The 27625-nt window shown below is 44.1% G+C and overlaps 3 protein-coding genes across 3 annotated transcripts in view; all 3 read left to right on the top strand.

Annotated features, from left to right (window-relative positions):
* Positions 1-13069, top strand: part of DDAH1 (dimethylarginine dimethylaminohydrolase 1) — a 56224-nt gene extending 43155 nt beyond the window's left edge. Inside the window, exons 5-6 of the mRNA XM_059477947.1 lie at positions 7901-8044; positions 8550-13069. Of these exons, the coding sequence (XP_059333930.1) occupies positions 7901-8044; positions 8550-8663 (258 nt within the window). The 3' untranslated portion in view covers positions 8664-13069. The remainder of the gene's footprint in view (positions 1-7900; positions 8045-8549) is intronic.
* Positions 13070-15817: 2748 nt separating this feature from the next.
* On the top strand, positions 15818-21623 carry BCL10 (BCL10 immune signaling adaptor). Its single transcript, XM_059478658.1, has 3 exons — positions 15818-15945; positions 17990-18278; positions 19310-21623. Exons 1-3 carry the CDS (start codon positions 15862-15864, stop codon positions 19675-19677), a joined length of 741 nt encoding a protein of 246 aa, XP_059334641.1. The 5' UTR covers positions 15818-15861; the 3' UTR covers positions 19678-21623.
* A 1307-nt stretch (positions 21624-22930) lies between these two features.
* C9H1orf52 (chromosome 9 C1orf52 homolog) lies at positions 22931-25806 on the top strand. Its single transcript, XM_059478760.1, has 3 exons — positions 22931-23188; positions 23279-23486; positions 24657-25806. Exons 1-3 carry the CDS (start codon positions 22931-22933, stop codon positions 24743-24745), a joined length of 555 nt encoding a protein of 184 aa, XP_059334743.1. The 3' UTR covers positions 24746-25806.
* Positions 25807-27625: the final 1819 nt, after the last annotated feature.

Genomic DNA, 27625 nt, shown 5'->3' on the forward strand with positions numbered 1-27625 from the left:
AAGTGTAGTGTATTTATTTGGACTGCAGCTGAAAAGTGGCACTTGAGGAAACTTGGTGAAAGAAAGAGACAGATGAAGTGCAGAAAGTACTGGGGCCTCTGGTGACTATCACATCTGAAACTTTAACTTCCCTCTGCTGTTTTCAGCATGCATTTAATTCCTTCTTGTAGTTAAACCTGTTTATAATTCCATACATGTAATTCCACATTTGAACATCAGCCATGGCTGTTGAGAGGATGAAGCCTGGGATTATTTCTCAGGTCCCTAGGAGAAGGCAGGATTTCCTGTATACATGTCACCTTTGGGCTATGATCAGGCACTGCCAGAGTTGCTGACCTTTCCTGTGAACGTGAATGAGGACGGATTTGGGCTGTGACAGTGCCAGTCCCAGTGTAGGGAGTTGATGTGGCAGTGCTGCAGATGAGCACCCTGCACCACTTTTCCCCAACAAGGGACATAGCCCTGGGGTCTTGTTGGGACAGCAGAATAGCAGGAACTGGCCCAGGACATAATCCAGTTCAGGTTCCAGCAGCAAAGGCAAAAGCTAGGCAAGGTGACAATGGGAGCTGTGACACAGCATCTGTTGCACACCCCTTTCTGCATTCTCTTGCTCTATACCAAATCCAGAAGAGGCACATTTGTGGCTGTTTGTATTGGTTGATACAGAGCACAATTTCCCTCCACTTTGTGATGAGTGAAGATTGGACAGCAGCAGATGATTGTGGACACAGTCCTTGATCAGACCATCTCTGTCACCCTTTGGATAATCCAATAGTAATCCCAAAGCATTTGAGGGTCACACATATTGTTCCTGGCTTTGACAAGCTCAACTATTCCCTTGCAAGCAGTGTGGATTGTATCTGTAGCAAGTTCCTACTAAAAAGGTTGTCATCTCACTGTTGAGAAATGAGTCTGTCCTTTGGGTAGGCTCTGGTAGCAGGCATTGACCAAAGGAGCAGCCCTGGGGTGTCCCCCCAGGACTGGCAGGGAGAGCCTTGGTGTGCATGCACTGCTCTGGGGTGATGCAGGGTGAGGGGGGAATGCTGATGGATCTTGGCAGGGAGGGCACTCATCCCTCCATATGGCCTGGGCTCAGCCCTGCAGTCAGCTGAGTCTGGCCTGTTTCCTCTGAGATCTGGAGTAAGGGAGTGGCATGTGAAACATCTGGGATTTCAGTTGGTCACTTGAGAGAGTGTGTGCTAATTCAGAGGCAGTGTGGCTGTGGCAGATGTCAGGACTGAGCAGCACTGCCAGTCAGGGTGCAAGACAGAGCAGGTGATGCAGCTGATAGAGTAACCCCTCATGTCCCCTCACAGACTTGTCCCAGCAGGACCCAGAGCAGTGGTCACATCTGCACTTTGGTGCTGGTCCTTGGTATCTTGGAGTCCAGCCTCATTATTCAATGGATTTCTTTATGGTCAGGACTCTGTTGGAATATCTGCAGTAGTGCAATGCCATGACTTCAGCAATATACCTCTCTTTGTTCCTCCTACTTTCAAAAAAAGGATTGGACATGATTGTCCTGCCTTGTTCTTGACTCCCTCATTCAGTATCTTCTGTTGGGAGTGGAGCTGCTCATTCTTCCCCTAAATTATTCCCTGGGGGATGCTATTGATAATGCAGTTGTTTTGACAGTGATCAAGAGAGGCTTATCAAAACCACATCTTAAGGATAATATAGAAAGAAATCCCTTTTGGGTAACTGTGCCCTTGGTGTCTGTCCAAGCTGTGATCAGTGCAGAGCTTTTAAAGACTTGAGCACAAGGAGTTGTTCTCACATTGGCAGTTGCCCCCATTCCTTTGATTAAATGCCTTTTGTTCTTACTCCATCTTGTGTAACTGAAGTGTCTGCAATGTGCCAGCTTTTGAAGAGCTGAGGAGTGTTTCCCTGCATGACAGGAGGGTTATAGTGCCTGGATAAAGCAGAGGGGTTCCCAGCTCTGCCGCAGAAATGCCTCCAGACACCTAAGGGACAACTTCATCTCTCTGGTGTTCTTAGAAAACAGTCTGTACTGCCATGCAGCAGGAAAAGGCTCAGCTAAATCTGCTTTTCCTATATTCTGTCTAGCAACTGTCTTTTCTAGTAATGCACAAGTTTGCATGAAAACATTATCTCTTCTTCCTTAAGAATTCATCATTTGTGCCTCTGCTTATTCCCCACATGAAGTCATAATCCTCTATTTATGCTATCACAATGGGTTGCTGTGGAAATCATTACTAATATTAATAACCCAAAGAAGATGACATCAGGTAGGGAATTAGCAGAAAGTGCAGATGAATGCTGACTTTTTTGTAATGTGGGAACAAAGAAAGTTTAGTGAAATACAAAGAAGTGTTGGGAACTTTCCCCTTTAAGTTAAACATTAAAAAATGAGACTTTGGTTCTCTCAGCCTTGTAGACAGTAAAATTAATCAATTTATAATCAATCAATACATGAATCAACTTATAAAATTCTATGTACTTTCCCTTATCTCCTTCGGATTCTTCATTACTTTATTAATTAGGGGTACCTACAATCTCAGAGGATGTAGGTCTTCACTGAGTGCCAGATGACCTCCTACCTTAAAAAGTCAACTCGTTGTCTTTTACTTTGAATTAATTTTAGATGATGTAATAGCCACTGCACTTATCTGAGTGTTAGTGCTGTTCAGTTTGCATATGTGCAGAAGTATCTTTGGAATATAAAGACTCAAAAGTATATATTTATATACTAGAGATTATTTATGAATCAGTTTTGTTTGTTTGTTGGTTTTTAAAGGGTGACAAAGTGTCCCTTTCAGTACATGTTTTTCCTCACCAGTAAGGCACAGGAGCTGGGTCAGAGGCTGACTGAGGAGATGTCACGTGCTGTGCGTAAATGGGGACTCATGTTTCTGTTCTTTGCTAATTTTTTTTCTCTTTGACCATTCTCTCCCTGGGTTCCTGTTCCAAATGACAGGATGTTCATGCTCTTGCCTTCTCCACTGAGAACAGCAGCCCACGTAATCCGCTTCCTTTGCTCCTTCTCAGGCCGTGGTTTCCCTTTGCATGGTCCTTGGCAGAGCTGGCAGGCAGGGGACAGTGTGGCCATGAGGGACGGTGGCTCAGGGGGACACAGCAGTGCAGGTGTGCACGCCAATGACACTCGGTGCCCATCGCATGTGTGGTGACGCAAAAGGTGTCCTGTGCCAGGAAAAGCCGAGGAGCAGGGTGGGAGAGGCTGCTTGTAAGAACTCTTCCTTCTGGAAAACATGACTGGGAGGGTGCAGCAGGGAGGCAAAGCCCAAAGCCCAGCTGCTGGGACCGTGGGTGTTGGGCAGAAATGAAAGCAGCACTCTGGCCGTGGGTGGACTGAGAAATATGGCGTGCTGGCCAAGGCACTGCTGGCTTCACAGAGATCCTCATGTGGTTTGTGTCTGTAGGTCTGGGCTGTCCTGTCCTGGATCCCTATCAGACTTCTCAGTGCCTGACAAGGAGGCTTAGATCATTCTCCTTTGGTTTATGCTGCTCACAGTGGCTGTGATGGCCCCTTCCTACTGAGTCTACTACGCTGTTGTCTCTTCTGCCTGTATGCGTGTCAGGGGAGACACTCCTGATAGATCTTGACATTCCAGCAAGGTTGCTGGCTTTTCCAGCTCTGCTCTTCTGTCCCCTCTGGCCAGCCTAGCCAAGGGTTTCATGGTCACTGCTTTGTTTAAGGAAACTCTGAGAAGCTGCTGAGTCCTGTACGAGGCACCCGGCATTGTGGCACAGCTCATCAGCTCCACTCTGTCCTGCACTTTCTTGTGCTGAACCCAAAGGCTGCTGCTTTCTCTCTCCATGCCAGTTGTTTCTCTAAATATGAAGAAATGAGGAAGAAACTCAAAGGACAGTCAGGGCAATAAATCAGTGAATGAATTTTGGTTTTAGTGTAAAGTGATGTGCAGCTGGTATCACTCTGTATGACAGCTGATGAGTTGAGGTCCTGGAAACCACGCACCAAATCTTGGTCACCTCCACTCCCTATGTTGGGATGCAAAAGTGGGTACCTCTCACCTGAGACTGGAGACACCCTCCCATGCAGCACTAAAAAAGAAGCTCTTCTGGGTGTTGTGAGAATTTTTAAAAAAACAGATTTGGCAATCAGCAGTATTTTCCATTTGCAAGCACTAATTTACCTTTCTCAGCTGTCCCTCCAGATGGCAGTGGACTGGTCAGGTGCCTGTCCTCATCTTTTGCCTTTGCTGCATGATGACATAGCCTGACACTGTTCCCAGACAAGTGAGAAAAGAAACATGTTGACCTTCCAAACTCCCATCCAGCCTATTGCTGTTATTCTTCTCAGCAGTTTTAGTTGCCCTGCACCATAAAAATACTTCATTTTTGTCATTGTAGGTGAAACCTTGACATAGTGTAATCTTTTCTCACACCTTTCATTCTCTTGGATCACAGGCCAAAAGTTGTTTAAGCATCAGTGTCAAATGGGCTGAAGTTTAATGTGCTTAGAAAGAAAGAAAAGAGGTGGGATGCAAGAATTATCTTAAATAGTTTGACATGACTAGTTTTCTTTTAAGAATACTTTGACTTGAAGGATTTAAGAAAAGATAGCTGAAAACTGGTGAGGGAATGATCCCATGGGTGCAGCTCCATTTGGGCTTAGGATTGATTTTTCTTTTAAGTGTTGGCAGTCAGGAAAACAGTGGTTAATCAATACAAACATCAAACCCTGGAAATCTGGGCTTCTCTGTCAGCATCACACAGGCAATTTAAGTGTGGTGCTCAATGCCCTGTTAGCAAGAGGAACATTCAGTGTGTGTTTGGTTCTGCTTGTGGGGAGTTGGGGATAAAAATGTGCATTGCAGGTGGGTTTGGTCGCTCTCTGTCCTGCAGCAATCTGGATGTGAGTAGGTCCCAGAGTGAGCAGGAAGCAGGGCTCAGACTGGGGCCTTCCTCATGGAGGGGGGAACATTTGTAGTTAGGCTTGGCCTCTTTTAAAAGTCCATGCAGTCATCTTAGTTCTGTCAGAGATAATGGACCCAAAACACATACACTTTTTCCTTCATGTATAATGCTGCTTCATAGTTAGGATTATTTAGCTTATCCATTACCTCAGTTGTCTGAGGACACACTGTAAAAAAACTATAGAGAGGCATTTTAGGCTATGTGGATGACTTCAACATAAGGAAAGCATGACTAAGGGCTGAGAGAATGTGCAGTGAAAATTGCCCTCTTTAGGCTGAGGAAAATTCCCAGAAAAACGAGGCACGCGGGAAATGCCTGGCTCTTAACACAGCTGGTTGTACAACGTTTGTGCACAGAGAGCCAGCCCTCTGTATATAAATGCATCATATTTTGGGATGTATCTGATAGAAAATACAATCAAAGGACCTTGCTTTTATCTCCTTTTCTCTGCCCTGGAGTCAATCTGGCCAGGCACATGTACTTAATGACTTCACATAATAGAAATACAGAAAACCACATGGGTCTGCAAAATGCCCTGATTGTGTCGTGTTGATGCATTTCTGCTGCATCCACAGCCTCCCTGTGGGGCACGTTTGGGGTGTTGTTGCCTGGGCACTCTCTCAAGTAAGTGGTTTTTGAAATTTTACTGCAACAGTCAGGCATAGTTATAACAGCGATGAAAGCTTGCAAATATTATTTCCTTTTTATCTTAAGAGCTGAGGAAGAGAGTAATCTTGTGTTGTCAAACCTCCAGTTAGTAATAAAAGCTTTCTTGTGGTGGTGTTCCAGCTAGCTGAGATCCCAGTACCACTATCACAGCTGTGTCCTCAAACTCCTGTGCTACTTTGCCTCACTTTCTCACTCAGGCTTTCTGATTTGTTTCTGAACTGATTCCACCACCGTTTGTGTGCTTTTTAATACTGAAAACAGTCCTTTTAATGTGCCCTTGGCATCATCTCCCAGGATCCCAAAGCTGGTCCTTGAGGCACAGGGGCCCTGCCACTTGTCCTTTATCTGCTTGCTGGTGTATTTCCCACTTCAGCATTTTGCAGAAGCAAATGAATGGGAGACTTGTCTTTACCCTTCTGCTTAAGAATTCTTTCATCATTTCATATGGAAACATTTCACAGAGATTCACAATGTATTTCTGATGTTCCTACAAAAACCTACAATATCAAAATTCTGTTTTCAACAAGGAGTGGAGAGAGAACATCTGCTTGTGAGCTTAGTGAAGTCCAGACATAGTGGCTTTTCTTCTACTGATACATGTATTTTAGTGCAGATTGAATGAATGTTTCCTTAGTCAAGACTTAAAAACATTGTATAGGAAGGAAAAGGGAAGCTGCAGGTGGAGGCTCTGGTTTCCAGGTAGAAGAGCCACACTAGGTGCAGGACATCTGCAACATCAAGGAAACAGAATAAAACTCATCCTGGCAACATAACAGAAACAAAATTATAAAAAAGAAAATCAACTGTGCTAAGCATACAAAAATACAAAATTACATCTGGTGAAGTAAAGGTGCAAGGATTTTTGCCCAGAGAAACACATTAACCTTTTAAGGAGGTAGATGTGTCCTTGGGAACTTGGGAAAGTTTCATAACATGAGAAGGAACAAGAAATGACAATCTGATAACACTTCCTCAAGAATGCATGGCATTCTTTGTTGAGAGTTTCATGTTCTCCACGGGATGTGGATGACTCAGGCTAGAACATGAAAAATGTGGACCTATAAAGGAATTACTTACCATAGGTGTGGGCAAGCATGAGTTCTTTGTTACTTCCCAGTATGTTGTGTAGACCCTGTTCTGAATCAGCTACATTTCCTTAGTAGTATTTCTTTAATGAATGAGAAGTAGTACAGATGAATGACCTTAGAAGCAACTTAATGGCAAACTTAACTGTGCCTAAAATTGAAGTCTGCTTTCTGCTGTGTGATATAAATCTCTGGGTTCTCCCTGAGAAGGGAATTTAGTTGAAAAATGTTGTTAACAAAAGACCAGGTTTTTCTAAAGATACTGTTAATGTGAATATTTTAAGTTGAAAAAAAAGCTTTTTCTTTCTGTTTGCATCTTTGCATGTATGTGGGCACACAGGTGGGCTGGAGGAGAAATGGAAACACTTGCAGTTTGCTTAGGCTTTCAGTAAGACCAAAGTTTTGGACTTTGAGTCTTGTTCAGTTCTGTGTTATTCTTGGTCTCTGTGAGCCTGAAGCTGATGTAAAGCTGGAATGCTACAACTGGGAATCAGGCATCTTGTCTTCAGGCTTTTCCCATCCTTAGTAAAATGGATCTGCTCCAAAACATGGGATTGCATGCTTGTCGTGCCCTGAGTGTCTCTGTCTCTGAAATTCCAGCCAGCCAGGGTCTACATTTGTGTATTTATACCCAAGCCTCTGCAGGCCAGCAGCTCTCCTGTGCAAGGCAGGCATTGTGCTGTCCCCCTGGGAACGAGGATTAGCACAGATGTGCCTGCTCACCCCCCAGCACAGGTGCTTAGTGAAAGAGAAACTGCCTGCAAGGCAGAACAGAGGTCCTTGAAAGGAATTAAGATTGGGCTGATATCCAAGCTGGGAACCATTCCTGTCCTGTTTGGTTTAATTCATACTCATTACATAAATACTGAACAATGGTTGCTTTTTTTAATAGGTGCTGAGCACCTAGAGTCTCAATCAGTGTCAGGAGCAGTTTTGCATACTCAGTGTGCAATCCTCGAGGAAAAGACCCCACAGAGGATGCTTACCAAGTGCCCTGCTTAATCCTGCTGCTTGCAGGAACCATTGCGCAAAGGTTTTTTATGGCTCTTTTCAGTTAGGTTTAGTAGATTCTTCCATAAAGGCAGAGATAAAAGGAAATATCTGTACTTGCTGCACAGCAAAATGGCCCTTGACTGCCCTGGCCATCACAATTAGCTATTTCTGTTCTCCCATTACTTTGGGGTTGCTTGATTTGATGTAAATAGCTGCCCTTTGTCTCCTGGCAGACCATGCAGCAGATGAGCGACCACCGCTACGACAAGCTGACAGTGCCTGACGACGCGGCGGCAAACTGCATCTACCTGAACGTCCCCAGCAAGGGCCACGTGCTGCTGCACCGCGCCCCCGAGGAGTTCCCGGACAGCGCCAAGGTGAGGGCTGCCAGCCAGGGACGGGGTGGTGTGAGTGCCACAGCCAGAGGGCCACGTGTGCCACCCTGATTTTTAAAGATTTTCTAGGCCTTCTGATGTTTACATTCTTGTAGCAAACTTTCTCACACGCTTTCTGTAAATAACTTATTGTTTTGCATTCTTTTATGGAGGAGGAGAAATTTGATGGACTGTTGGTTTGTGCAGTGTCATTGGAGAGGTGGCACTTTCACCCTCCAATCCACTGTCACTTTTGGAAAATTGTAAATGTTGGAGTCAGAAAATAAACTTCCCTTTTCTTCACTTTGAGAGCAGCAGTGTGTGCTCTTGTATTGTTTTGTGTCCTGTAGCGACACATGTGCACCATGGATGTTCCTGCTGATTAACAGTGTTGGGATGGCTTGGTACCTGCTGGCAAATCCATGTTCTGTAAATACTTAGAGAAAGGGGAAAACAGAGGTGTAAATGTAATGATTTTTCCCTTACGTTTTTTTTTTTTCCTGAACAGGTATTTGAAAAGCTGAAGGACCACATGCTGATCCCAATAGCTGCCACAGAACTGGCCAAAGTAGATGGGTCACTCACCTGTTGCTCTGTGCTTATTAACAAAGCTTCAGAATGATGAGTTTACAGAGTCCCTCCCTTGTAACTGGCAATAATGTTACACACAAGGTAGACGAATCTGTATTCACACTTTTATTGTTTTTATTGACAATCTACTGTACCACTGTGCTACTAACCCTTGTTTACAGATTTTTTGCATTGTGATTTTTATTATGTCCTTGCAGATGGTATTTAAGGTGGATGTAGGGTTTGTGGGGAGCACATAACTCTGAAGTAAGTTAGTCCCATGGGCTAGCAGAAGGCAATTATAATGGCTAACCCTTAACTTTAGTGATTTAACATATCTGTGTGAAAATTTCATGAAACCTGGCTAATTCTCAATATTACAAGCACCTCTATTGTCTTTACACTGTTCTCTTCTGTCTTCTTTTCTCTTGCTTCCTTGCTCTACATGTGTTTTTCCTTCCTCAGTCTCCTACTTTCAGTGGTGCAAAGTATTAGGGGGACTGAAGAAAACTCAGTGGGCTCATGAACCTTGTGTGGTAGGGAAGCTTAGCTGGGACACTGGGCAGGGGATTGTGCTCACTGTCCTGGTCACATCACAGTGCTGCTGCTGGGCAGAGTTGTGGCTGGAATCCATTTCAGACACCAGGGACCAGCTTTGGAAAAGCTTCCTCTGATGGGAGCATCCAAGGGCAATGCCTGCCTGGGAAACCTGAATGACAGGAGAGAGTAGTGCAGCCACACAAGTTGTCTCCTGCAATTCAGGTTCCAGTTTCCTGATAAGACCATGACTTTCAATGTGGTGAGAATGGAAGAGGAGGTTTTTTAAAAGGCCAGATCCTAGGAAGCCTCTGGACCACAAAAATTAAATGCAGAGATGCAAAAAAAATCTAAAGTATGGGGGAGTCAAATCTCTTTGTTTACATCTTAAAATTTGTTTCTCCTTTCTGTTTTCTCTTCATTTGGAGGCCACTTACTAGCAAAATTCAAAAGAAAAGGGTGATAGAAGGAGTTGAAGGACAGCTATTCCTGGATTATGCCCATGAATAAGGGAAACTATTTTTTCCTGGAAGATTGTAATTTTTTCTTTATCTGCCCTTGGGACAGTTTTCCTTGGAACAATAACATCTTATATTTTTTTTTAGTGGCATGAATATTCACAGTGGTATTCAGTTAAGACAAATATAATTTTTGTAGCAAATTCCTCAACATGTTTACCCACTGAGTCATGGCTTTTTTTATTTTTTTTTTGCCACTGCAAAGTGAAGCACACACCATTGTATTCACATGCTTCTTATTAAATAATTTGTAAACTAAGGATAGGAGCAATTCCCAAACAGAGGCAGCAGTGGGAACTCTCCAGAGACTGACAAATAGTCTGAACATGTTATCAGCTTCCTAGACATCTCCTCCACCTTTCCTGAACCACTTGTGGTGTGTTGCTGAGGTACAGTAGGAAGTGAGTGAGGGGGCTTGGGCAATGTGGTCTGCAGGAAAGCAAACAGAATTAACCAGATGCCCACTGGGATACCCTTTGGAAACCTGTTTTGTACAGCCATAAGGAAGGAAACACAAGTCCTCATACTTGTAGGTTCTCTCTGGCATATCTCACACTGCATCTCAGTTGTAATGAGATGAAAACCTCCTGGCAGCTGCCAGAGTACACCTGATGCTTCGTGGGTGCTCTGTTTGCTGTGATGACACAAGAGAAGAGAGCAGTGATGAGTGAATATAGTGTATGTGTAAAGAACATGGCCCTAAGGAAGTTCTTCAGGCAGCCAAACAGCAAGTGGGGGGGGTTTCCTATTTATGGCTCTCCTGTCCCAAAGGGTGTTCCTAATGTTCCCTCTTTATCTCTTCCATTCCCATGCACCATCATTTAAACCTGAGCCAGGTGATCAGGCTCTCAGGATGTAAATGTTGCAGTGGGGAATCTTTTTTCTGCCTTCCCTTGGTGCTTTTTAAATATTTGATAAAGTATCACACATTTCAAAATAACCTGACATTAGACAGAGATTTTGTGCCAAAAAGTGGCCCTGCAATATTGAGCTGTGAGCTCCTAAAGGCAAGCTGTGCTCTGTTAAAAACCTGTGCAGCTGTGGGAGCTGTCAAAGCTGAAACAGCCCCCCCATCCTGACTTGTCCATTTGTCCCTGGCCCCCATCCATGTCCTTCAGTCCCTCTACCCTCCTCTTGCTAGGGAGCCAGAGCATCCAGCTACACTGGTAGAGTTAGGCTGTAGGATTTCTATTTTATTTATTGTGAAATATTTCTGTAGTGTTGGTTTTGGTTTTTTCTTCCTCCACCCTCTCTCACCTCTCACCTGTCTCCTTCCTCAGACTCCCATTTCTAGTTTGCTCATCAAGGCATGATGAGCACTTTTCTCGTTTAATCCCAAGTGATTTTACCTTCTTGCCTCAGTTCTTACTTGAGTCTTTTTCTTCACTTCTTCCTCACTGTTCACTCCACAGTATCCCAAGCCATGATGGACTATCCTAAACTCACTCCCTCCTTGAGTAGGTGCCAGGAGAGAGGAAAAACTGAGGGGTCTGCTTTGGGTCTGAGCAACTTCTTTTGAGCTGGAGGGATGACAGTCAGCAGGAGCTGTACCCTTTTATTCAGAGGGTAAAAAGGGTGACTCCTCTTTTTAAGATTTCTCCAGAAAAAAAGAACCATTTCTGGTGACAGTGCTGTCACCCTGTGTCCTTGAAAGCCAAAGAATGTGTGACAGTGAATTCCTCTGATTCCCTAGGGGAGGGAGAGGAGGAGTTGGGATTTCAGAGCTGAGAAACAGCTGTATAGACAGAGAGATTGGTTTTTCACCTTTTGCCATTTAGATTACTTTGGCTTCAGGGCTGCATTTTGGTATACAGAAAGCAAGGGAGCAGCTGAGGGATCTGAATTCCTTTAGTTGTTGTATTCAAACTGTCTAACTTCAGGCACAAAATTGAGGTGCTCTAAAACCACACCTGCTTTCTCTCTCTTGGCCTCAGTAGGAATCACAACCGCTTAACATAGATGCTCTAAATTACATCTTAGTCTGATGCCAAAAGTTACCTAAGCTGGTTAGGGGGATCACCCTCACCTCACAGCTTCTCCTGTTAATCTTTATTCTGGCATTAGAAAAAAAAAATATTATGAACACTTCAGTTTATGTATTTGCAGTATGGTACTAAGAACTAAAATCATGTCAAATGCTTCTTGTTCTTGCTGTTTATTTTTCTGTTGCCCAAACAAAGAATTCAGTTGTGAGGACATTTCTGCAGTGACACATGTGCATCTAATGCATTTCCAGTACATTTTGTCACCAGAAAATTTCTCAGATGCCTGATGTAAATCATCATCCTTGATTAATATAAATAATAAAATAAAATCCCAAACCAAAAAAAGGAGCTGAGACACTGAACACTGATAGCTGCCCACATAAAACTCTTTGATAACAACTGTCAGACTGTATGACAGAGCAGACCCGTACTGAAGTTCTTGTGGTAACAGCTCAGCAATGGGGCTTGAATTACTCATCAAAGGATTTTTCCTTTCAGCAATCAGTTTAGCTCAGTTGAAATGAAAGAGCCAGAATGTGCATTATAGGATGTTATCTTTGCTGAGAGTTTAGGGAGATCTGTGATATGTGGGTTTCTTTCTTCTACAGAATGTGAATACAGTGTCTCTCTCTGTAATGAAAATGTGAATGCATACTGTACCTTATGAGATAAACTTGAATTCTTCCATTTATGTATTCTTGTGTTTACCATGCTAATATTCAGTTTTAAATAGATGCCACTGTGTGAAGCTATGCTCTGATTTTTTTTTTGTGATTTCCATGTGATAGGAATAGAGCTCATAGGCACCACTATGTCCAGTTTTGGAAACAAAAAGCCAGTATACAGAATGCTGTTTGTTCACAGCAAATTGGAAAATATGGGGAAAAAAAGCTTTTGATTTTGTTCAGCTTCATATATGTTTTATCAATGAAGTCAGAGCCAAATTAATAGAAAACATCAACATCCACATGGAACCATTTGAGGAAGATAATTTACTATTTAAGATTGTCTATTTTTGCTTTTATCAATAAGGAAGCTGAAAAGATAAGCCTGCCTAAACAATGGTAATTGTTAAGTGATTGTGAACAAAGTATCAGTGGACCTCATGTATTTCAGAGAAGTTTTAACTGGACTGTGATGTAAATTGTATGGAGTTGTATGTGAATCGTGTTAGTCACTGTTTTACTTTTATTGTTCTGCAGTGCACAAATGTGACTACTGAGCACAGAAGCATTACATTCATTAAACTTAATCTTGTTGCAGTATATAATTCCCCACTTTTTGTGCCAAAAACATCAATACATTCCATAATCAGTTCTAATAGAGGTTTGCACTTTGATTTAATTTTTTTTGTGATTCTTGCAGTTTCAATACTATATATCTCCATCATGAAGGAATAAAGTGTCAGTTGTACCCTACCCTGTGTAGTTCATGCTTCTTCTTTTGGAACTGAAAGTTTATGTATTTAATTTGATAGTGTTTCATGCTGTCTTTTTATTTCCAAGCTTATTTCATACCTAGAAGTAAAGCCAATTATAGACATTAGCACTAAAACCCTTAATTCTGTTAGAGGAAATCTTGACTCTTTAAAAACAAATTACTCTTAAATGTAGAGTCTACAATTATAATGTGTAGAGAGGAGATACAGCCTGTGAGTGGTCATGGTTAATTTTATTGCTGTCCAAGGTAACAAAACAGATGTTAGCATAGTACAGTATGATTCTCTGCAGTGCCTGCCTTTACTGTAACTTACAAAAGGTGAAACTACAAAGGTTTAGTGGCATTCCATTATGGTTCAATTACTCACACAGCTCTTGTGTCTTTTCTCCCCCACAATCTCAGGAGCGGCGATTGCACTGCAGGCATTGCTTTGAGGTAACCTGGCAGAGAACTGCATGTGTTATATCTAAACACTCCCTGTGGTGGGCTGCAGGCTGCTCCTGGGGCTGCTCTCTGCCCTCACCCTGGGGCTGCAATGCCAGCAGGGTACAAAGCTGGGATCCAGAGCAGGGTGACCCTGCAGTGACTCAGGGCTCTGTGTGTGCAAGGGCTCGTGGGCCATCACTGCCATCTCCTGGCAGCCCGGGAATCACTGGTTCAAGGCCTCAGTGTTGTTCTTCCAGCTTTTTAAGAAAACCAAGATAATTTAACAGAGTAGGAATTCCTTAATAAACTGTAGCAAAATAATTACATTACTTTCAAACTGTATTTTGCTAGTATAATAGGACTTTAAATAAACCATCATCTATTATTCTCCTTGCCAGAGAAGTAGGGACAAAGGATCTTAAACACAGCCTTCATACTGATTTTACAACATTGGTTACAAGTATGATTTTTAACTAATGTGTTTAAATCAGTGCTGTGTCTAATGTGAATACATTTAGTGTGATGCAATTAGTATTTTAAACTACTTCATTTACATGTCTACAGAAGAGAGTTGGCACCAATTTACCTGAATTTGTTTCTTAATGGCAATGATTAGATGAGTTTTGTGCAAAGGGAAGCCTTCCTGCTGCCTGCACCATTAAAGCCTGGTAGGGTGTTTTGGCATTAAGTCAGCTAAAATATATTCTGCTCTTGTATTTGCTAACCACATGCTCTCTTCCTGACTGCTGAAGTGAAATCATTCCAGTTTGTCTCCTACACGGCTCAGGAATCAGCAGCCTAACCCTCCAGACATCACATGGCTTTGAACTGCACCTCTTGCTGAGCAAGGTTATTAACAAATACTCGAAATCCAGAATGCATGAGAGATATTTTTATCAGCAGTGTTGTATGGAGCCAGCAAAGTCCACAATATAACTCACCTTGAAGAGGAAGAGCTGAAAGGCATGTGATATAATAAACAGGGGTGGGAGTCAGGGGCTGGGAACACGCCTGGCTCTGTTTCAGAAGTGCCACAATCAGTTCTCTTGGAAGCATCAGAGAAGCTGAAAGCTTTCCATGTATTTTGGGTGCCTAGCACAGATTGGGGAGGATCAATGTAGGCACTTGAACTTGGGAAAAAATGGTCAGCCCTGCATCTCTTTGAGCAGGAAAATGGGAGATGAATAGGCTACTTTGCAGAGATACACAGCTTTGAGAAATTCAAATGCACTACAGAAAGGCTTCTTGGACTGGGAATACCAGGAGGCCATGGGCTGTGAGCAGGTGTGCCCCCAGGTGAGCAGCAGCCAGGGCTGTGAGGGGAGGGTCAGCCTGAGAGTTTGCACTGGCCAGAGGGGCCCTCACAGCAGTGGCGGGGAGTGGAGCTGGCTGGCAGCAGTTTGAGGATTGGCCCTGATTGGAACATCCAGCTCTGCAGAGATCAGCCCTCTCCGCAGGAGCCTAGTCCTTTATTTTTCACGTGTTCTGGGCAGGATCTTCGTGTTTATTTTAAAGCTGGGACTGCTAGCACTGGAAAACAGGTACTGTCATAATTAATAATTAGTATTTCAAGTACTATTGCATTAACAAAGCATGTCAATCAAAGACTTTGCAAATATGTAAAACTACTATAAAACTGGCAGGTTTTCCCTACTGACAGCAAACCTCAGTGTTGATCGCTTCTACTTATGTTCATGTTTATCTGCTGAAAGGACAATTTTAGGAGCGCATAAACAGCCCGAGTTCCACCCGTGCCAGCTGCCAGAGCCCCGATTGCCGCAGTTCAGCGCTCCCTTTCCCTGAGGAGGCGGCGCCGTGTCCCGGCGGGGCCGCGGCTCCCTCTGCTGCTGCCTTGGAGCACGACCCCGTGCACGGAGGGGCTTTGGAACACCGAAACCGGCGGGCACCGCCAGCCGCTGTCATTCGTGCCAGCACGCGCCGCGGGCCCGGCACCGCTCCGCACGCTCCAGCCGCGTTAGCGGAGGGGCTGCCACAGGTCCCGGGAGGCCCGGCGGGGTCAGGGGCGGCTCCAGCCCCAGCCCCAGCCCCAGTCCCAGTCCCAGTCCCGGCCGCGCAGCCCCCGCGCCCAGCGAGCCGCGCCCGCCCTCAGGCACCGGCACGGCCCCGCGCACGCGCCACTGGGCGGGGCCGGGGCGGAGCGCGGCTCCTCAGCGCTCATTGGCCGGGCGGGGCCGAGCTGGGGCGGGGCCGCGGCCGGTACCGGCTGGGGGCGGGGCGGAGCGCCTGCTCTGAGCGCCCATTGGCGGATGCGGGCGGGGGCGGGGCCCGGGCGGAAGCGCCGCCCCGCGCGGGTTTCCCCAGCGGCGCCGCCGAGGGTTCCGCCATGGAGGGCCCGGGGTCGTGGTCGAGCTCGGGCGGCGCGGGGCGGCCGCTGACGGAGGACGAGATGGCGGAGGTGAAGAAGGATGTAAGTGGCGGGCGGGCCCGGGGCTGGGCGCACGGCTCGGGCGCGGAGCGGCGAGCGGGGCCCGGGCGGGGGAGCGGAAGCGCTGTGGGAGCGGGCGGGGGACGCGGCGCGGGGGCGGCGGGAGGCACCGGCCCGGCTCGTGGCGCGTCCGGGAAGGCGGCGGCGAATCTCGAGCGCGGCTCTGCCCCCCGGAGCCAGGCTGATCATGACCCGCGGACCCCGGGCCGTGCCCGGCCGTGCTGTGTGCCGCTGCCGCCCGCTCGCCCTGCCGGGGCGCGCTGCGGGCTCGGGCTGCGGGGCTCGGGCCGCCCGGTGCCTGCGCCGGAGGCAGCAAACGGGGGGAGTAACGTGAAACCCAAAGCTTGGCTGAAAGTGCGTGTGCTGTCCTGGTGCCTGTAAAACTCTTAGTTAGAAAGCGTGGATTTCTACGTTATGTATACTTAGGGATTTTTTATTGAGGCTTATTGTTCTTTATTTTCTTGAGTTTTCCCCTATACTTATTCATTGATGTCTGGAATCTGATGGAAGACTTCATCCTGATTCGTTCTGGATTAATTTATCTCAACGTGAGACTGGGAAGCAATGTACTAACCAACCTCAAAAAGTGATTGCTTAATTAAAAAAAAAAATAAATGTAAAATCGCTGTTTGTCACTTATTTATTGCCTATCCACGGTTCTGTTTATAATTTACAGTCTCTTATGTTTGATTCATTGGGATTTTTTAATACTCTTTTAAAGTACAGTGAATACTGCTTGTAGTTTGGTTTTTGTTTCTTTTTAGTTTTATGCTTAAGTGATTTCCTTTGAATGCTTTGTCATAGTTCTGTGAGACATGTTTTCAAGCCAGTACTCGTTTCCACAGGGTAATACTGCAATAGGTGGCATTGTGTAGTTACACCAAAAAAGGATAAAAGCCACTTGAGTCAGACACTGTAGGTGTAACACGGCAGGTGTGTTAGTGTGGGTCAGTGACTGAACCCAGGGCTGCAGCTCACAGAAATGCACGACTGTCACTTCAGCCCTTAACCTTACACGTCCTGCCACAGTACTTGGAGGGGAAAGGATGGAAATCTTAGGTAGAAACAAATAACATTTTATCATCAAAATGCAGTCCCATAAATCTGACTTTAGAGCTTCTGCAGTCACATTTTAAATGTTGTGGCTTCATGACAGACTCTCAGAGCTGTTCAGGTAACACCGATGGGATCTCTGCAAGCCAGGGTGCTGTGTCAGCATTAGCACTGTGTGTGACAGGGGACAGCACACCTCAGGAAGCTACAGCTGGCAAGGACATCTTGGTCTGGGCAAGCTTGTCTTGAGGAGGAGTTATAAAGTTTGGAGTCTTGCAGTTAAGAGCTGAGAAGGATAAGGGTGAGCCATATAAAATCACTCATACAATGGAATAGGGTTACAAAAGACACAAAGCAGCCACTAATGTTGTTGAGAGTATGTACATTTATGGATGAAAGTGCATGTGTTTTGGATGTCAGTAATTTGTTGAACCTGTCAATAGTATAAATAATTAGGCTTAAATTTTGTAAATAAATATGTTTATTTACAAACATTTTGAACTGTGAGTACATTCATGCTGCTGCTTTGAGACCACTTTTGCTCAATGCACAGAAAACATCAGTAACTGCAGTATTTTGGAGTTGTGTCTCAATGTGGCAATCAGATGATCAGTGAAAATGGGTGTATTTGTAGACAAAGTGAGTAGGTGCTGTTTGCTATAATTTCATTTTTACTTGACTGTTTTGAAATGTGCTAACCTCAGACCTTATGTAATCACATTTTCTATAAGTTGTCACTGTATTTCTTAACAAGCATTGGAGCTCCTGAGTTCAGTCCAAGAGTTAATGAAAGTGATAATTAGGGAACAGTTCTTAAAAAAAACTTTTTACACTCAGAAAAATCTCAACTAAGTAACACAGCAGCAACCTTAAAAAATCTCTTGCTAACCTGCATCAAAATCATATAGGTTCCAACTACAGGCTTCTAAATGATTTGAAATGTTGGTTCATAGCAGTTTGTTTTGCTTTTCAGGCTTTGGAAAGGATGCGTCCTTACCTGTGTGATAAGATCATAGCTGAGAGACACTTTGATTACCTGCGCTCCAAGAAAATACTCACCAGGGAGGACACAGAGGAAATTTCTGCTCGATCTTCCAGCAGGAAAAAAGCTGGGAAGTTGTTGGACTACTTAGCAGAAAATCCAAAGGGACTAGATACTCTGATTGAATCTATCAGGCGAGAAAGAACACAGAACTTCCTGTTACAAAAGATAACTGATGTAGTGCTGAAAGTCAAAAATGAAAAGCTTGAAGCTCTTAAAGGTAACACATTTTTAATAATGTTGTGTAAGACATAGGTTTTATTTGGAGGGTCTGCAAAATTAAAATCCAAAACTAAAATCTTCCTCTGGTATTTGGAACAACATGTTTGGAAATATTACCAGTTTGTGTTTAAGGTCCTAGTGCATGTACCCTGGCTTTATCTGAAACATCCACCATAATAACAAGTAGCAAAAAAATCCCCTATTGTATTGTTATGATGGATGAATCTGTCTCCACATTTCAGTTTTGCTTTTCAAAAATGGGTGGTTATGTTCCATTTTGCATTTCTCTTCAAGCTGTTTGCTGCAGGGGCAGGATGCTCTGGTTTAGTTAAACTGTGTCTCAGCAGATGTGCAAGCAAATGCAGCTTGAGGGGAGTTCCCCTGTATGCCTTCACTGCCACAGCTTTAAGGAGACACTGTAAATACATGTGTGTGTTTTTCCATACAGGCTTAGAGGTTTTGTTGACACCCAAACCTTGAAGTGACTGTGTGCACTCATAGTTTAGGGCAGAGAAAGAAAGTACAGGCTTTCTACACCAAAAGTGTTACTTCCCCTTCCACACCCATCAAAAGGCAAATAAAGAAGGAAGAAGTATGGTCTAACCACAGAGATGAAGGGCCTGAGGTTTGCTCTGGCTTCAGGTAAAATAGCCTTAAATGCTGTCCATGTTGGAGCAGAACCAGCAGGTGAAGCTCTTAAAAGTTTGAAGAACACAGTGAGAAAAATCTAAAAAAAGTTGAGCCAAAGGGCTAAAGTGACTTTCTAAAATGAACTTTTAAGTTACAGTGCATTTTTGTCAAGCACTATCTGGTACTGAGTACAGAGAAACCATTCATATCAGCCTAGATAACCTGCATGTTTGTTTTCTAATTTGTCAGGAATTCTGGATGTCACAGATGAGATGAAGGGTTAATCTGTTGAAAATATGGACAGTTGATTTTTGACAGTCTTACTGATATTAAATCACAGCACAGTTTAAGATGTCCTCATACTGTAATTAAATCCACTATCTGTTTTTTTTGTCTTAGGTTTAAGCTGCAGCACCTGTATGACCTCACTGTATGGAGGAACAAATAATCTTTCTAGATCATTTTCTGATGAATCAAATTTCCTGGATAAAACAAAAGACAAAGAATCTACCCAGATACATCACCCAGAAGAAGATTATAGCACCGCCGCATTTGTGTCTGCTGTGTCTCTTCATTCAATGAATTTGCCAATTGCAGAGATGGGAAGTTCACAGTGCAGTGTTTTCTCAGCCACCCTCCCGGGGCCTGGGGACCCTGGTGCACCCCCGCTGCCCCCAGAGCTGCAGGCAGAGCAGCAGGAGCCATGCACCAGTTCAAGTGACAATTGCTTTTTGCCTTTAAGGTCACGTTCTGTTCAGCCACAGTGAACACAGAGACTTTCCTCTGTTCCTCTGAATGGTACTGAAACTTTGTGGGATGGCTCATAAAGGCTAAAAAATGTTTTCAAACTGTTAGGAAAATTGGAGGAAATAATCTATGCAATTTCTGTTTTAATTTTGTAATTGTGTGATGCTGGTGCTGCTTGACTTTTTTGTTTTGTTTTTAGGGAGCTTTGTACAAAATACTGTGGTGTTACAGCAACAAATGTTTGTTTTTTAAACCAGTGTGTATAAGATTTCACATTTAGTGTATATTGATTTCATACCAGCAGATACTTTAGCTGGAATTACAGAACAAATGGGTTTTTTCTTTCTGCAGAAACTAACAAATCAACTTTTCTTAATGTTTCTAGGAAAGATGGTTAGGAAAAGTCCTGAATATGGAAAAAAATCTGAACTAAAAACTTAAGCTTACTTACCAAAAAGCTTAAAGTCATTTACCAAGTTAAATGTTTCTCACTAGGATAAATTCTGCTCTCCATGTATATGTGTGCTGCTCCACTTGCAAAAATCCTCACAAATCTGGCCAAATCATGCTTATTAGCAAGGAGTTTCTTCCTTGTGTGAGCTTTGTCCTACTGGTACATCAAGAGGCATCAGTATCACAAATACACTTCTGCAGCCCTCAGCCTATTCTTCTTGTGTATTAGTTAAAGATTCCAGATTTGAGATGCACTTTAAATATAATTTCTCTTTAGTACTGGAAAAGGAATGTAAACTGCTCTACTGGCATTGTGAGGGCTGTAAGAACACATTACTGTAGGATGCTATTAAGGAGCAAAGCTTGTATGCTTTGTCCCACTAGGGAAGTGGAGGAGAAGCTGTGTGACACAAAAGTATCTGTACCTGAAGGACTCTTGGAAATGTGGCACTTCAAATACCTCCTCTTCAAAGCAGACAGACAGGTTTACATTTCAAATTGTTTAGAGTCAAATGCATTCTTTTTCAACATGGGAAGGTTCTCATTTCTTGCCACCATGTAACACTGTATTCCTCTCATACTGGAATTGTAGCCTACCTTTTGTGCACGTGCCTACAATAATTTCAAAATGACCTGGTGGATTCTTAATTTGACATGTATACAGCTGTGTTCTGCAGTACTACACTTTAAAGGGATGGGATGTTTTCAGTATATCAAAGGGTAGGTTTGTATTGAAGGTCCTCAGTTATTTTGGCTCTCATAGTGTGTACAGCCATGGAATGTAATGGCACTGCACACCAGGGCAATATAACTAAACTGTTCTCCTTGTGTGGAGACAAGCCACCTGCAGGACCTCATGATAGTCTCTATAAACTGTTCTTCACAATTATTCTGTTTTGAAAGCAGATTAAAATAAAATGCAATGTTCAACTACCCTCCATCCCGAGTGTATGAACATCTTACACGTGAGAAAGATGTGTTTATAAAAATCCTTGTTTTTCTTGTTTCCTTGTTTCTACATCTACAATCATATAGTGTCCAGGCAGTGAAAATGCTTTTCAGTGGAACTGCTTAGATGAGATGGCACTCTGGAAATTAAGTGCCTAAATATGCAAGCCAAACTTTGTTCTTTAACAAGAAATTAAGGATAAGGGTGAACTCCCTCTCCCATTAACTTGAATTGTAGTTGCCTGTACTTGGGATGTCTAGAAAGTGATTTGTCTAAATGTAACCACTTAAAGAGCTCTGCTTAGGCTTGAGTCCCTTCCTGGGTTCTTGTAAAGAGAAGAGAGTGAGCAGGGTTGGCCTTCACAGAGAAAATGCACCAGCTCAGGGTGGAGGCTGCCTTGCTGCTCCCCATCCTGTCCCGTGCAGTGTGCAGGGACCACTCCCAGTGGAGCCTGCAAACCTGAGACCTTGAGTGAATGTATTGTCTTTCCAAATGTCTATAATGTGCCTTTTTAAAACGTATTTTTATCACAACTTTTGGAATAAATTCTTTTCTACAATTGCCTGTTTTTCTGTCCGCCTCTCTCATTTTAAAGATGTACAGGTTGCAAGAGCAATTCATGCCATTACCTTGATGTGTGGTTTTGGTTTTGTGTGTGCGGGAGGCTTTTGTTCTCCTTGTCTTTTTAGAGAAGTCTGGTGGAAAGAGTGACTTGATGTGAAATGCCTGTGCTATGCACTCAAGAGCAGTCTGTAAGGGAAACATGCATGTGAAATGAACAGCTCTGCTGCTTAAGTAGTTTCTGCAGTTCATGACTACTATTACTAACCTGATTCTTGCTTTTTTTCAAATGACTCTATTGCTCAACTTCCTACGGATGTGAGAAGAGTTGCTTCCAACCACGCATACCGATTTCATTCTTAAATTAAGTTTTTTATTAATAGCAGGGGAGAAACAAAAACTTTGAGTGCTGAGAAGCATGACTTGAAAAAGGATTTGCAAATGCTGCAGGCACTGTGGTGTCTCACTTCAGCGACTGTTTTCATTATACTTTGTGTATAGGTCTTACTTCAAAATAATGACATGGTATTGATTATGAGAGATCGGCTGGATATGGCTTAGCATCTTTACAGTTAAGGAAGTGACCTTAGTATAACCAAAACCCCTTCCTCAGATCTTATCCTGCTTCTGGTAGTAGAAGTAATCTGAACATAGAATCATAAAATATGCTGAGTTGGAAGGGACTCATGAAGATCCCGGAGTCCAATTCCCAGCCCTGCACAGGACATCCCCAAGGGTGAGTGGCACCCTGCGCCTGAGAGTGTTGTCCAAGCCCTTCCTGAGCTCCGTCAGGCTGTGCTGTGACCGCTGCCCTGGGGAGCCTGTCCCAAACACGCTCTAGGTGAAAAAGCTTTTCTGAACCTGCCCTGCCCTCCATCCCCTTAGAGCAGCACCAGTGTTTTAGCTGATGCAGTAATGTGTGCATGAGTCAATCACAAGGGAGGTCTAGTACAAACTTGGTCCAACAATTTTGAAAAATCTCTTTTGGTAAAGATACCTCCTGGAGCTGCGCTGATCAGCGCTGTGCCTGCCCTGGGTTAGCCGGTGGTCGGACATTAAGGAAAACGTGTTTTCCCTCCGCTTAGCCTGCAGGTGTGGAAAGGGAGAAATGAAGGTTGGCTCGGTTTCGTGTCAGATTTTCGCTCTCTGGTCACTGGAAGGGAAGCCCCCGGTACGGCGGAGCCCTCAGACCCCGTTTCCCGCTCCGCTCCGCTAGCCCCGCGCAGCCCCGGGCCGGGCTCTGGCAGCCGCGGGCCGGAACCCTCGGCGCGGGCGCGGTTTCCGCGGGCGGTGCGAGGCGCGGCCCCGCCATGGCGGCGGAGGGGGAGGACCCGCTGGGCTATTTCGCGGCCTACGGCAGCTCCAGCTCCGACTCGGAGCCCGAAGAGCCGCAGCCCGACGAGCGCCCGGCGGGAGCCGCCGCGGCCTCGGGGGGCACCCCGGGGCGGCCGCGGCTGCCGCCGCCCGACGAGCTCTTCCGTCGCGTGTCGCAGCCGCCCGCCTTCCTCTACAACCCGCTCAACAAGGAGATCGACTGGGAGAGCCGCGTGCTGCGGGCGCCCGAGGAGGTGCGGGGGGCGCGGGGTGAACTCAGGCGGCGCCGGGGCCGCCACGGGCCCCCCGGGCCGCCGTGACGGGCGCTCTGCTCTCTCCCGCAGCCCCCCAGGGAGTTCAAGGTGTGGAGGAGCAACGCCGTGCCCCCGCCTGAGACCTACAGCCCGCCCGAGAAGCCGCCGCCGCCGGCCCCCACCCTCGACATGGCCATCAAGTGGTCCAACATCTACGAGGACAATGGCGACGACGCGCCCCGCCAGGCCGGCAAAGCCAAGTTCCTGCCGGACGAGGAGCAGGAGCCCCTGGAGTCGGGTGAGCCCCGGCTGAGGCGGCTGTGCCTCACACGGAGGGAGGCTCGGGCGCTGCCGGAGCCCGGCCGGGCGGGCGGGAGGCTGCCCCGGGTCCCGAGGGAGCTCTGCCGGCCTCTCCTGCTCCGCCGCTGCCCACGGCAGAGAGCCTGGCCGCAGGGCTGGGGCACTGCAGGGCCGGTGCTTTGGCTTTGCTGGATCCAACACAGACCCTCGAGCAGCCCCTCTTCTCCTCTCCCCCTCTGTCAGTAGCAGGGAAGCGTTAGAGTCTGTGGCGCTGTAGTTCTGTGAAACCAACAGGTTCACTCATGGTGCTGCTAAAGCAGAAGGTGGTGTAAAAGCTTCAGGTGCTTTACACTAAGGTGTTGGCCTTAGTTGTAGATGTAGGTCAGATTATTTCTATAATGTTTGCAAAACTTGGGGTCCAAAAGAGGAATCAAATGGAAGGTCCGTGGGACAGATTACTGAAGAAAATATTTGCTATCCTGTTCACTTTCTGTGATGGTAAAAGCTGTAATGGTAGTTTAGGTAATAAAGAAATGTTTGATAGGTGGGTGGATTTTTTTGTTTTTAATTGCTGGAGAAAGAGAATAGCAATAACCAAGAGAACAGAACCAGAAGAAGAAATTCTGAGCTTTCAGAACACAATGCTTTAATTCATTGGTAAAGTTGTGAACAAAGCTTTTCCAAAAGAAGGATTTTTTTGCTGTCTTGCCTGATCTTTGGTTCTGGGTGTTCTTTCCCAGTAGCAGTTTTTGTTTTTCTCCGTGTGTTCTATGTTTTCCCTGTCCATGCATTTCTCTTAGTCAGCCTTCATCCAAAGGAAGAAGGTAAAATGTTGATTTTGACATTATTTCCTGCTTCAAAAATGTAATTTTCTAGCTTTTTCTGTTAGCTAGTCAAATAATAATTTTTTTAGAACAGGTACTGTACAGTATCATAAAGCCTCTTTTCAGTTACCTGCAGTGGTTTGTGGCAGTGGTAAGAAGTAACCATTCCTGTTCTGCCCACATATTGTGTGCATTCAAAAAATGAGGATGTTGTCAGTTAATGCTACAGTGTCTTTTTTCAAGCCGTCTCAGATGTGGTTAAGTCAGTTATTCTAAGACAGGGTGGTGTTTAAGACAAAAAACTGGCTTTGCTGATCTTGATTAACTCTTTCTTTTATTTAAAGATGGTGAAAAAGACGAGGAACCAGCTTCTGCTAAGAAACGTAAAGTAGAGTCTGGAGAACAGGCAAAGAAGAAGAAGAAGAAGGTATAAGCAGGATTTGTTTTGGATTTAGACATAATGAGAATTTCAAGGAACTTGGATTCCTCTGCTGAGATGGGAAACAAATACTGTTTACTGCATTTCTCTCTCGGGTAGGGAATTTTATTTCTGTAGTGTGCTTGCCTTTTGGAAAGCACAAAATTAAATGGACAGTGTTGTGGTAGAACTTGTTTACTGAACAAAATTTAAACCTGTTTATTTGAAACAAGGATTTAGATGAAAGATTCATTGCCATGGATACTTGTGCTCATGCAGGTTACAGGGCTTCACAATATTTTGTTTATCAAGAAACCTGGTAACGTGCGTTCTTCTGGACTGACTTTTCCATTGTGTCAAAACCTTTTATAAAGGAGTATATACTAAAGATTTTTTAGGTACTGGTCCGTGATATGTTCACATAATGTTGTTTTTAAATATATGTATAGACTGCAAATAGTCACTGGAATAAAACTACATTTGAAAACATCTGTGGTATAAATATTGCATTGCATGCTTGGTGAATAGGAGCAATGAATTGTGTATTATATGCCATTCACTGATATGTGACTTAACAGATTCCTCAGGGCTTTTTTGTTCAAATAAATACACAACTACACATTGAAAAAAAAATGGACCTAAAACTGAATTTAATATTTTGTAGTTATTTTAATGTTATGGTATGTTCATCAGTGAAACATGAGACTAACTGATGGAGGGAGAATTGAAGCATGTAATGTGTTCTTCCAGAAACAAAAAATAGAATCAAGATATTTATGTGGACAAAAATTATGACAAAGCTGTGATAGAGTCTTTGCTGCCAAATTGTATTTATTTCAGTACAAACAGTTGGTATTCTTCTCAAAGTGCTAGCCAGTGTATGTTTCATTTGTGGTATGCTGCTGAATGGGGTTTTGGGTCTGTATATGACAAGGTACCAGCAGGTACCAGCTTGCACTGGATTGGAGAAAAGGTTGCTGTATATTTTCAGATAAAGATTCTGTGCCTTAGAAAATCTGCAGTGAGATTAGTGCCTGCTAATAGAGATTAATGTAATTAAATTGTTAATGTAAAAATTTTTGTTTTCTATTTTTCTTCTGTCTTGGACTAGCTTTACTTTAGCAGAACAGATTCTGTATACATATGTGCTAATATGATGTTAATATTTTTAAGTGATTTTAAGAGATTTTTTTAAACGTCAATATATAGAAATTGTGGTGTATTAATTTTCAGTGAATATATGAAGTGTTAAGAAGTTATGAGTTATGCAATTCTAGCCTTGGCAGTGTGATAATGCTTTCTCTGGATCCTTGTCTACCTGCAGACTGCATCTGCTCCTTGCCACTTTCACAGGCTGTGGGGCCAAATCTGTGATATTTGACACAGATGAGGGCTCCACCTTTCCTATTGCAACCCAGACACCAGCCACTGTCCTAGCAAGCTGCAGGGTGAGGGATACTGTCATGGCAAAGCTTGTGGAGTGCCAGCTCTCTGTAGGATTTCTCAAAGTACTCCAGCTGCATTTTTGGGTTTTACAGTAGTTGTGTTTGCTAGTGCAATGCTCCTTGAAGAGTGTTACAGCTGAAGGTTAATGTCACCAGCTCTGGAGATAGGATGCATTCCCATGACTGCTGTGACCAAGGAGGCTTTTGTCCATTTATTTTTTGTTATTCCACAGGGCAGCTCAGGACGTTATCCTGCCAATTGCTCCTTTTGTTTTCAGACCATGTGATACATGTAGTATCCGGTTTTCTTGAAGATAACACCATCTGATACTCACTTTCCAAGGAGAAAACCAGCCTGTCTAGCTTGGGAGAAGAACAATTAATTGTATTTTTTGCAGGTTGAGGGAATCTTCATGATAAGCAGAGACCATGGCAGCTTCCCTGTTTAGGAGAAATGGCACAAAAACTCTTTGCCTTTTTCTGAAGTAAGACATCTGAAACAAGGTTGTGAGAGCCTGTGTGAAGCTGAATTATCTGGATAGATTGGTTCTGTAACTGGAAGTTTTTTGGTAGAGATGCTTCAGTGCATCTTCAGAAAGAGATGATGAGAGAAGTGGTACAATGCTGCAGCTTCTGAAGCAACTCAAAAGACTTCAAGAAACAGAATTTTATTCAGTTTAGGACAGCTAATAATGAAAATTTGTCGACACATCAGGCACTGTGAAATGTGAGTAAACACCAGCTTAAACTGATAGCTCAGATGTTCAGAAAATCTCTGACTATAGAACAGTTTATCCTGGATTATCTTTCAAGGGAAGACTGTGATAGTGAACATACACCCTTGCTGACAAATTGGGAAGATTGCCTCTGAAAATTAGTGCTCTATTAACTCATAATTCTACTATGTTTATGATGAATCAAGTATGGTTACAATCATTATGTGTATTGGGGGAAAAAAGGCAGTAAAATTGCATACAGGTTTGATTTGAGGAAATTCTCTTAAAAATTTGTCAAAATCAGAAAAATAGTGTCTGGAATGCAATTAATTTGCAGTGAGCACATTGCATTGCTTCAGATGGTGGCACAATAGCAGCTGCAGTACTTGGCTTTCCTGGAGATGCAGGATGATCTGGAAAAGAAGAATTCATATACTTAGTATAGAAGTAAAGGTAATGGTGAGGGTAATGGCAGGCAGTGCTCCTTCCCAGAAGAGCTGACAGGGAGGTTGTGGAAAAGCATCCCTCTGTTACTGTGCTGTTCCTGTTCTTGATGCAGACCACTGCTCTTGAAGTGCTGATTTGTTAACAGATAGTTTGGGATAAGCTTAGTGCAGCCAATATGAAAGTAAGCCCAGAGAAATGTAGTGTGTTCCATGAAGAGTGATTTATTGTGAACCTGGAGCCAGCACAGGAAGAGGGGTTTTATCATTGGAGAGAAGGAGAAGCTGTGC

This window comes from Ammospiza nelsoni, chromosome 9 (genome assembly GCF_027579445.1).
Source record: "Ammospiza nelsoni isolate bAmmNel1 chromosome 9, bAmmNel1.pri, whole genome shotgun sequence".
Taxonomy (NCBI): domain Eukaryota; kingdom Metazoa; phylum Chordata; class Aves; order Passeriformes; family Passerellidae; genus Ammospiza; species Ammospiza nelsoni.

Excerpts from the sequence above, each read along its gene's own strand:
- BCL10 (XM_059478658.1), top strand. The coding sequence starts at position 15,862 with ATGGAGGGCCCGGGGTCGTGGTCGAGCTCGGGCGGCGCGGGGCGGCCG. Across the intron at positions 15,946-17,989 it reads TGGCGGAGGTGAAGAAGGAT|GCTTTGGAAAGGATGCGTCC; the intron begins GTAAGTGGCGGG and ends TTTGCTTTTCAG. Across the intron at positions 18,279-19,309 it reads AAAGCTTGAAGCTCTTAAAG|GTTTAAGCTGCAGCACCTGT; the intron begins GTAACACATTTT and ends TTTTTGTCTTAG.
- C9H1orf52 (XM_059478760.1), top strand. The coding sequence starts at position 22,931 with ATGGCGGCGGAGGGGGAGGACCCGCTGGGCTATTTCGCGGCCTACGGC. Across the intron at positions 23,189-23,278 it reads TGCTGCGGGCGCCCGAGGAG|CCCCCCAGGGAGTTCAAGGT; the intron begins GTGCGGGGGGCG and ends TCTCTCCCGCAG. Across the intron at positions 23,487-24,656 it reads GCAGGAGCCCCTGGAGTCGG|ATGGTGAAAAAGACGAGGAA; the intron begins GTGAGCCCCGGC and ends TTTTATTTAAAG.